The following is an 11,782-nucleotide window of genomic DNA, read 5'->3' on the forward strand; positions in this document are numbered from 1 at the left end:
AGGTGACGCAATGACTGACGACATAGAAGAGATGGTAGCCAACAAAAATGATGGTGGAAGAGGTGAACAGTCAAAGTGGAGAAGAAGAGATGAAGTTTAAATTAGAAACCAAAGAGAACAAAAATAAAAATGTGCTAAGGAAGGCATATTAGGGGAATCAAAATAATATTTTACCCTTCTTTCCTAAATCGTCGAAAATATTTTTCTAAAAACAATACTTGTAATTTAACTATGATTTTAATAAAATCGTCGAAAATTATTAGAGATTTCTGAAACAGTTGAAAATAAATCCCTCCTATAATATATTATTATTGTTGTGATAAGAATATTTATTATATACTATAATTATATAGTAATATTAATCTTATATAATTTTATTATAAAATACCATTTAAAAAACAAAGGAAAGATAGCAAAAGAAATTAAATATGTTATTAAAATGCCTTACTGCTATTTTACAATCGATACTTCAATTATTATTTTTATTAATATATTGCATATCAAAAGTTGACAAATGAATATAAGATTACATGATTAAAACATTAAAAAGGAAAAAAATAGTAATAAAACATGGAAAACAATTCAAAAAATGGCAATAACTGGCAATAACTGGCAATAACTCTAAAAACTATTTTATATGTTAAGTTACTTTTCAACTTGCATGTGTGTGTGGACAAAGGAAGGCAGCAGCACTAAATGCTAACTTTTCTTAGTATCTTGAGTTATCTTATTCTATATACATTATAATCTGCCCGAAAAAGTCTAGTAATTTATGTTCATATTTTTAGCTATTCATTAAAGCGGTGTTTGTAATTAGATCACAATCACCAAAGAAAACAATTAATTGGATTTGTTCCACATGCATACGTAATTAATGATTTCAAAACTTTAATTTGCAAGTAACACATATTGGAGGAATGATTGAAATCAATCAATATTGTAAAGGAAAAATATAAGACTTATAATTTTTTAAGTGTTTTTTTATATTATTTATTAGACGAATTATTAAGATGAAATTTTAATTATAATTAAAGAATAAGATAAAAACACTATGAAGCTTCAACAAATTAAGGTTTGCCCAATTTAAGTACTAATCCCTTTCAACAGAAAGAAATTCGACGATTACTTTAAGGACACTGAAATCTAAATGTCAAGTAACAAACTACCCATTGTTTCGTTGAAAAACTTTCATATTGATTATATATATATATATATAATATATATATGATTTGCTAACGCGTGTACGCCTGTTTTCAGTTGGTACATTTTAGCAATGTGTACCGGATTTTAGTAGATAAAAATATCCTTATATATCATGGATTCTAAGTTTTAGAGTTAAGGGTATTTTAATAATTTTCATTCTCAAAACTAAAAAAAAAAAAAAGAAACTCCCAAACCCTTACTCACCACTCTCATTCCTCTCAACCCTTTCTCTTTCCTCTTTCTCACTCCAATATTTTCTCTGTCATCCCTACTGTAGTCCCAATTGAAAAAAAATCAGAAACACTTGTCGTTAAACAATCTTACAAAAAAATATGATTTTATAATGAGTTTTCGTCTTATAATTTTTGTCTTATCTAATTTTATTCAATTTTCACAAGCATAAAGGAATTGGTAATTGACTTGAAAAAAATGAGAAATACTCGTTGTTACACAATTTCTTACAAAAAATGATTTTATAATGAGTTTTAGCATAATGACATCAAAGAAATTTTACAAAAAATGACTTTATAATGAGTTTTCATTTTATAATTTTTGTCGTATATAATTTCATCTAATTTTCACAAGCATAATAACATCCGAAAGAATTGGTAATTGGCCTGGAGGGTTTTTTTACATGAAATTGAAGAGATCTTGAATGAACGTTTGCCTTGAAGGTGAATATGTCAATGACTCAACTCTTTACAAAGGCAAATTTTTTAAAGGCAAGTGTTTCTGATTTTTTCAATTGGGACTACAGTAGGAATGAGGGAGAAAAGGTTGGAGTGAGAGAGATAAAAGAGGAAGGATTGAGAGGAATGAGAGAGGTGAGTAAGGGTTTGGGGTTTTTTTTTTTTTTTTAAGTTTTGAGAATGAAAATTATTAAAATACCCTTAACCTTAAAACTTAAAATCCATAATATATAAGGATATTTTTGTCAACTAAAATCCGGTACACATTGCTAAAATGTACCAATTGAAAATCAGGCGTACGTGCGTTAGCAAACCCCACATATATATATATATATATAATCTTCACAATGGAAATAAAAGAAAAATTAATTATTGAATAATAAAAATGAAAAAATAAAAAAAATGTTATGATTAATTATATATTAAACTAACTAATTAGTTTGAATTTTGTAAACTTCCAAAATCCATGTAAACAGAAAGAGAGACTGAGCTTTGAAATGAACCCATAAAACTGGAAAGGAAAATAAAGTTATATTAAATAGAAGTAGAATCCTACATGCTAAAGGCAATACTTTAGTCTTTAAATAAAAATTTTGGTATATAAGTGATTTTTCCTTATTCTTTTTTGTATTAAGAGGTAATAAGTGCGGTGAGATGGTATAAGTCTCAGCTTAATAATTATTACATATGAAAATGAAAATTATCCTGCATTCTAATAAATTTCTTATAATACTTCAGTTAATTAGGTAAATCGTATTCTGAAAGAATAACCGTAAAAAAATTATGAAAAATAGCTACTTAAAGCATTATATAGGAGTTGAATAAAGCTACTATTGTTGTTTCTAGTGAAGCAATCACTGCAAGAACTAGTACCACATATGTTTCTGTGACATAGGCATATAAGTTAAATAAAATAAAAAATATCTCATTTTTGAAAGAATAATGGTTGCATTTGTATTGTCTCTATATTATGTTATTCGTGTTGAGAAAATTTGCAAAACCTAGAACATTTTTCTGAACAAAGGATTATTATTACTTTCTTGCAAAATTTGGCAAACTAACACCATACACATGCTTCTAATATTCTAATAAACAGAAGGAGTAACAGAAAAAAAATACAAAAAAACTAAATAAAATGTTATAAATAGGTTTTATAAATTCGTTCACACGAATATTGAGACAATAAATTTCTAAAAATTAAGTTTTTTTTCTTCATATTTTATTTAGCTTCTGTCCGATAGAAAAAAGTACGTGTTTTACTATTTTGTACTGTATAAATGTTTCATAAGAAATTATCTGCTCTGTAAAGAAAATGCTAGATGATTGAACACGCACGCATGAGAGAAGTATTATTTCTCACAAAACATTTACTACACAAATTAACATGAAACACACATATTTTTATTTTATTAATTTCTATATAAATGATTTGTAAATAGTATTTATAATTTACAAAAGAAAAAAAAAATAGATTTTATGAATTGATTCAACACAAACAACCTAAAAAGGAGTATTTCTCGCGAAACAATTACTATATAAATTAGCACGAAACACCTTGTTCAAGCTCCAACGAATATAGTCTTCTAAAGATTATATTAACAAATTTAGTAATGCTTTTCAATTGGTGATCTAAACTTATCCATAAGTTTAATGGCTTCTCTGACATATAATATTATATATTTCATGATAAATGCAGTTTAGGTATTCTTATAAAAAATAAATGTATATGTATGTGTGTAAATTAGAAATTACATAAATAATAAAATCATAAAATAGTAAAAAATTTGAAAATGATGCATTTGGAGTTTTGCATAAGTTTGAGTGAGAACATGTTAATATTACTCTATTAAAAATAAAAATATATATAAGAAAAAAACCTCGAAAATGTATATGAGCAGGTAGACATATATGTACTGCAACATTTCTGAAACGGAAAATGACACTCCACTACAACCTTTCCTCAGTGTCTCCTTCGAACCCTAATCCTTCTTCCATCAATAAATTAATGGTAATTTTATTTTTTTTTGAAAAATAATGGTACCAACTTACATTTTCCCTTTCTTTGAAGTTACATATGCGAAGCCTTCTCCTTCCTCCCTTTCCAATCCCCTCCCACCATATAGCTCTTGAGGTGCACCTTTCGCAAAACAACCCAAATACTAACAAACTGAATCAACCAAGAACTGGGATCCTTACAAAGAAATTGAACAAAAAAATAAAAGAAAAATATATCCAACCAAAAGATCCATATCAGAGCTTCAGCTATAATATACGAGAATTCTACATGGTGTCTTCAAAACATAAATTACAGTACTTCTCTCTGTCATCTCTCGCCGCTTAGCTGTAAAAGGGAGCAAAGCACATGCACATAACTTCCTTTTCTATGGAGTTTGGACTTTGATCTTTCCTCACCTGCTTCAGAAGACATTAAACAAATAAACCCAATCGTTTTCTCATGGCGTTGATGTTGATCTATTTCCCAAACGGAGCTCTAGATCAAGCTCCTCGTGTTGGCCATGATGAGCGGAGGAGGTTGCGGGTTCTTGTTCCCCTTTCCCAGAATAAGAAGAGAGAACGGTCCTCCTCCTTGTGGCAGGCTCCGCCACTGGGAAATCAAAGGAGGCATTTGAGCAAGTTGGGAGGCTCATTGGAGGGTGTGAAAGGGAAGAGGAGACAGAGAAAAGAGAGGAGGGAGAGTCAGCACATGCATTATTGAAACTGGTGGTGTGGCCAAGAGGGGAGAATGGAGCAGTGTTAGGGCTAGGGAAGGGGTACAAGAGGCACACCCCACCATTTGCGAAAGGGTCCGGAGAGTGAGAGAGGTTGAGAAAAGAGGAAGAGTGGTGTGAGCGGGAGAGAGAGGAGATGGGGTGGTGGTGGCGGTGGTTGATGGGTGAGGCTTGGTGGAGGCGAGCACGGTCGCGGCGGTGAACGTTCATGTGGCCACCGAGGGCTTGTGCTGAACGGAACTCCCTTCTACAGAAAGTGCAGGTGTAGGACCTTGGAGGCCAAGTGGTGCCCATGATGTTGCTGGTGTCCTCTGCAAAGGCTCTGACCTCCCAGGAGTCATCTTCTTGGTCCCTTGGATTCCACATCCAAGAGGGTGAGGGAGGAGGAGAGGTGGTGATGGAGTTAGGGTTTGGATGGTACAATTTTTGGATCTGGTCACCGAGACAAGGCCAATCCCTGTAGCCATGGTACTGAAACTGACATTTAAGATAGATAGATAGATAGATAAGTGATGGGAGAGTTAGTCGATGTGGGAATGAACAAATTGGAGATAGCTAGCTACCAAAAATATATAAATTCTTTAAATATATATGTAGTAGGGGACATGACTAGGGACCAAAATCAATCCCTCAAAACCCCAATCGAATGTATCACCCATTTTTGACACCCAGCATTTGGATCCTCTATACAAACATTACATCATATAATTATCTTAATTAGTAATAACTTTCTTATGTTGCTTCAAACATCTTAATTTATTAATTAATTACCTTCCTTCCTTTGGCTTCTACGCCTTCAAAATGTCTGAGACGCTCCTCTGCCACTTGTTTAATCATCTCCCCGCCCCGAACAACCACCAATAACATGTAATCTGTTTTATGCAGATAAAAAATGTTATTTCATTGCTTATAAGTAATATTAACACTTTTTATAATAAGTTGGTAATTTAGACTATACGAGTTTAACCGTAGAAATAAATAGAAACTTCATGTCTTTTACGACTTTACTTTCTATGTATTTTTAATTAAAATATTTTTACAACACAACATTAACCGGTAAAACAAATAATATGTTTAATAAGTCATTTTGTTTGTCTATAAAGTCATCACAGTATTTAAATAGTTATACTATCAGTCTAATTTTCAGTAAACAAAAAATGCTAATGACTAATAAATAATATTAAATAGCAAAAAATTTATGTTTTGTAAGTATAAATGAGATGAAAAAAGTCATCATATTTTATGATGGTTAGATGGTAATTCTCGGCAAACAAGTTTCACAAAAGGACTGTTTCAAGGAGCTTAATTAATAATGATTAAGAATTGTTTAAAGTTTTATATTTCGCATTTTTATAATATTAAAATTAAAGCAGTATATATTTTTAATATATGAATTATTTTTTTTAATTTAATAATGTTTGCCAATTTTATACTATTGTCTATAATGCAACTCTAAAAATAAAATATTAAAAAATGGTTCACTATCCCCATACAAGGTATGGAGGATCTGCTTGTTGATTGATTTTCAAAGGACACTGGTTAAAGATTTAGAGGTGGAAAATAATTATTGAAAATTGTAAGAGAATATATAAAAAATGTATTTTTGTGTTTCTAAAATATATATTGTTTAAAGTTTGGAAGTGTTGTTTCATAACGAGTGATTGGTGCTTTTGTATATTTCCCTTTTCTGACCCTTTCATCTAAATTGAGTGCAGATATATAGGACAAGCAATTAAAGACACCCCTATAAAGAAACACTTCAGACATAACTTTCTTCGCCTGTGAACACACCAAGAAAACGCCCATCTTACATTCTTGTCATTGTTTGTGTCGTCCTCTTCAAGCACCTACTCTTAGCTTCAACCTAAACATGACCCCCTTAATTACATCTCACCAATCCTTTACTTGCATTGCACATCTCAACTTCTTAATTCTAGGTTAAACTATTATTAAATAATAATTAGTTTCATATTCTATTGTCAAAAAACAACTATATAGAAACATCAATTCCTTTGGTTTTGTTAAGTCAGAGAGTAATAACTGTGAGCAACAGCATCTCTCTGAAATGTTATACATCATATCTTATCTACCAAGGACCAATCTATATATTTCTCCTAAATGGTCAAACCTTTTCTTTTCAATATAAAGCTGATACAGTTAGATTTTTTAACATGTCATGAATTTGATCCTCTATCAAGTGTGTAAAAAAAAAAGGCTTCCTTGAAAGAGGTAACATTTACTTCAGTAATCATTAAATTAAAAAATAAATAAATAGTTTTTAACTCCATTCCATTGAAAAATATCTTGAATAAGAAATATCAGTTAAAGCCAGATTTTCTAACGGTATTAATTGTTGTTTGAACATACGGTGTTTTTTTTCCTGTTTTCAGGAGTTCCTTTGAACCATGTGTGTCGTCTGCGTCTGTGTTGTACTATTTCTTAACTTTTGACACGCTGTATTTGTTGAGTCTATGATCTACTACCAGAAGGAAAACATGTCCTAATAATGGGAATTGTTAAAGTTCTGAAACTTGTGTCATGTCCTAATAATAGGAATTGTTAACGTTCTGAAACTGGTCTTAGTATACAACGATTCAATCATGTCAAAATTTCTGAACAATAGTGCATATCATATGTATCAGAAACTCCTTGGTCAAATAGTATTAAATTCGATTCCTTTAATGAAGATATCAATTAATATGAACTTGTAAATACAAAAAAAAAAAGGATTTTACTTAAGTTCTCAATAGAGAATATGTAATCTTTTAATTAACTTTTGTTCAAAGAAAAGTTAATTTAAGTCTATAATTAACATTGTAAATAAATAAAAAAGTCATTTTTGTAGCATTTAAAAAATCAAAGTAACGTGTTTGTGTGTGCGTGTATGATATAAAAGCAATCGATAGTGTTAGTTCTCTTTATATATATATATATATATATATATATATATATATATATATATATATATATATATATATATATATATATATATTAAAAAATCATCAAAATAGATAAATTTAAAATACTTTATGAAATATAAGTAAAGTTGTGTCTTGAAAGATAATTTTTATTTAAATAGTGTAAAACATGTTTTAACAAATTATTTCTATTTAAAAAAATAAAAACAAAATCATATTATAATATACAAATTTTAATGTTAAAAATAAATTAAGAAATCGAATTGTATTTTAAAACATGACATTTTTTCATGGGAATAGAACACAACTTATTTATATCTATAATTTATTTAAAATCAATATGTTTCCATTACAAAATAGAAACTAATATAATGACATGTGATAGGATAATAATATATAAGGTTGTTATTGTCATGCCATATTATTGTTATTATTATTATTATGTAATATAATATTAGTTTGATACCTGATAAATTATTATTTTTAAATATAAAAATAATTAATTTTTTTAAAAAAGTAAAAGAAATCACATATTAATAAATGATATTTTCTTTAACGGTGTTATTATGTTACTAACCTAATTGTTTCATTTTTTTAAAAGAAATAACAAAATTTTTGTTATTTTTGTTATTAGTTGTGTATGTACACTTGTCTGCGTTAACTTAGCATAATACTGTAGAAACCTAGCAAAATTTTTGCAATGGTGTGTAGCTATTGAAAGGAAACAAAATTGGAATGAAATATGGTGTCTCTAGTATAAAGAAATAAATTATATTCCCTAATTTTGGATACGAGAGAATAGTAAAAAATAAATCTAAATTTCACACTAGATAAAAATAATAAAATTGAATAAAACTTATAATTTATTATCTGCAATTAATTATATTACATGCAATTATATATCTGCAAAATAAACTAGTGTATAAATAATACGCAATGGTCAAGTAATACACACAGCTTAGTTTTTATACCCATTTTAATAATTGCATTGAGCTATAATATTGAATGAGATCCCACATACTTTCAAGCAATAAAAATAAAAATAAAAAGGCTATGTTTTTATTTGGGAAGATGATAACCTGACAGGATTTGAGAGCTTCGGTACAACAAAGATAATCTATCAACATCGTTTTAATTTTGCGCAACAGGGGACCACCAAACTGTAGCAAAGAGGGATGGACACAACTCACTAAATACAAAGTACTAAAATTGTAAACGGTTTTTTAGTCCGAAATAATAATACTTGACACTAAACTATGTAATAAATAAAGGTAACATAAAAACCAAGAAATAGCTGTCACTTTTTATACCTTTATTCTTAAATACAGATCATCCACAGTTTTCCTCACCATTCATCTATCTCTTCATTGGGAGCACAAAGAACATGGTCTCAAAATTAAATAACGAGCTACATGTCTACAACACTATATTTTTTCTTTAAAATTCACATGTTTTTTTTTTCATTTTATTCTTTGTAAATATTTTAAGGTTATCATATTATTTGATACCATACTATTTTTTCTATAAAAGGTTTTATTCCATACAACATTACAACGAAACCTTGACATCCTAACTAGAAAGACATAATGTCAATATATAAGTGATACCAAAATGAAGAATGTATTAAAAAAAATAACATAATTGAAATACATAAAATTGTAAGTGCGAAACCAAATCATAAACATGAAATATAAGTAGTGTTTTTAAAATGGGTCATTTGGCCTCGCTTGACCCACCACAGGTTAGTTATTTAGTGAATCAACCCAACGCGACTCATTTATTAGCAAGCCGAAAAAATTTGAACCTAACACGACCCACCACGGGATGTTGGTTAAATGGGTTGAGTCATTGACTTACTTAACTTATTTTACCTCTTCTTTCAGAATTCTTATAACAGGTTACTTTGATTGATAAAATTAAAACAATAATAATTAGACCAATTGATATAAAAAAAGGTTCTCTATAAGCAAAATAAGAATTTGAGCTGCAATGTTTTTAGTTTCATTGAATAATTAATTAATTTCATTTCACTAAAAAAATATTTAAAAATAAAATAAGTGGGTTGGTGAGCCAACCTGACTCACCACAGGTTAAATACGAGTAAGCCAAATTCTTAGTGAATCAGTCAAAATTAGCTTGTATTAAAATTTCACATTTTTTTAACCTAACCCAACCCGAATCTATGGTGAACAAATTGATTCACGGATTTTTATCAAAGATAGTACTAAAAATAAACATACTGAAATAATCTATATTTGGACATCCATACGTTTTTACGAAAATCATGTCTAATATAACGAGACCCTAAATTATATGATACCAAATAAAATAACTTTTATAGTCTATCCTTAAATTAACAAATTTATTGGCAGATTTTTTTTCTCTAAAGATATGTGAAACCTTAAAGTTAATATATATACTCCTATCAACGCAACAATTTTATCTTCATAATGACCGCCACACAAAAAATATCACTGCGGGTGGTCAAATGGAGAGTCTCTCTAGCTGCATCATCAATGTTGATTTAATATAACCCACGCAATTACCCTTTTCAAATACACGGGTATAATTTCGGAGGAACTTTCTTTGGGTGACCACAAAAGTACTTAAAAAAATGTTTAACAAATGCAGAGAGATAATCCTAATCATTATTAGATTCATAGTACAAACAAACGCATTTAATACGTTAAAAATATTCTAGATTTTTAAATAAATATTATGGGCCATGCAAACCATTTTCTTAAATTAGTTGTGGAGAAGGTCTCGCTACAAAAGGAATAATTTGTATAGGCGAGGATCTTCTCTTGATTATATTAAACATTTTTAGTGTTAAAATGGGTTATCCAGTTCAACCTGGTTCGATTCATCACGGGTTGATCACTTAATAAGTTAACCCAACCCAGCTCATTTATTAATGAGCTAAAAAAATTTGAATCCGGTCTGGTCATCACGGGTTGATGGGTTAAACGAGTTGGCTCAAAGCTCACTTAGTTACAAGTATTTTTTTAAAAATCCAAAAAAATTAAATTTTTTTGTAATTCTAATTTAAATAATTTCACTATAAAATGATGTTAAGCTTAAAAGATTGTCACTTATCCATTTATAAGATTAGAGACTTGAATAGATAAATTTATAATATTTTGGTCTCTTGAAACATCTTTTTCTTTATTCTCATTTACAATACAATAAAAAAATGTTAACTATTAATATTGAAACACAAAATAATAAATAATTAAATTAAATTCACCAACCCAACACCACGGGTTCAATTCAGGTGAGTTGAGTTCTAAGTGAGCCGAGTTGAAAATTGTTCCGTATAAAAAATTTCATTTTTTTGAAACCCAATCCAACCTGAACCCGTGGTGAGTCTAATTGACCCGCAGGTTCTAATCCATTTTGACAACACTAATTTTTATTGGGGCGAGTCTTTTCTTGATTATATTAAAGTGCTAATTAAAAAATGTCATTTATGTTTAAAAGTATTGAAGTGAGTCAATTTCACTCATAAAAGTTTATTTATCATGCATTAAAGTAAAGTGAGTTAACTCTTTCTTCAAAGTCTAACGTCGACCAAATATAAAGTTAATTTATAATATATAAGTAGATGTAAATTTAATATTAATAAGTTAGATTTGTGGAGTTGAATTAAACTTAAATTTTATTTCTTAATATGATATCAAAATTATGGGTTAAAGCCAATTCTAGCAAAATGTGATATTTGTTGGGTTTATTTACTACAAAAAATGGGTTTTATCAACAAAATTTTATATTCGTCAATAACTACAAAAAAAATTTGTTGATAAAATTCGTCAATAAATACTACGATTTTGTTCATCTTTTTTCTCCTTTCTCCTTCTTTTTCTTCTTTTTAAGTTCACCTTTTTTAGATTCATGCGAGACCACAACCCTTGCCAAGACCTGTTATCGCATGGACCTCATCGACAAAACACGTCTTTATCGTTGACGTTTTCTCCATTCATAACCATTGATTCCTACTGGAGTCATTGGTGCTTTATCCAAGCCGCCGACACAACTGTGTGTATGAGTTGCTACTACACTTCTTTCTTCCATTTTATGAAATATGAATTTGCCAATTATTGCTTTTAAAGTTGGTGGGTGGTGATGGAATTTTTGGTCCGTGTGAGTGGGTTTTTTGAAAAATGGAAAACAAAGGATGAAGGATGAAAAATGGGGTATTTATTGGTGATGATTGGGCTGTTTGAAATATTTCTCATAAAACTTT

The 11,782-nt window shown here is 29.1% G+C and overlaps 1 protein-coding gene across 1 annotated transcript; it reads right to left on the reverse strand.

Moving 5' to 3' along the window:
• Window positions 1-4,123: 4,123 nt before the first annotated feature.
• LOC124830394 (uncharacterized) lies at window positions 4,124-5,067 on the reverse strand. The gene has a single exon (XM_047304083.2). It carries the CDS (start codon window positions 4,985-4,987, stop codon window positions 4,346-4,348), a length of 642 nt encoding a protein of 213 aa, XP_047160039.2. The 5' UTR covers window positions 4,988-5,067; the 3' UTR covers window positions 4,124-4,345.
• Window positions 5,068-11,782: the final 6,715 nt, after the last annotated feature.

The sequence above is a fragment of the Vigna umbellata genome, chromosome 1 (assembly GCF_029865625.1).
Source record: "Vigna umbellata cultivar VRB3 chromosome 1, Vumbellata_1.0, whole genome shotgun sequence".
In the NCBI taxonomy this organism is placed as follows: Eukaryota; Viridiplantae; Streptophyta; class Magnoliopsida; order Fabales; family Fabaceae; genus Vigna; species Vigna umbellata.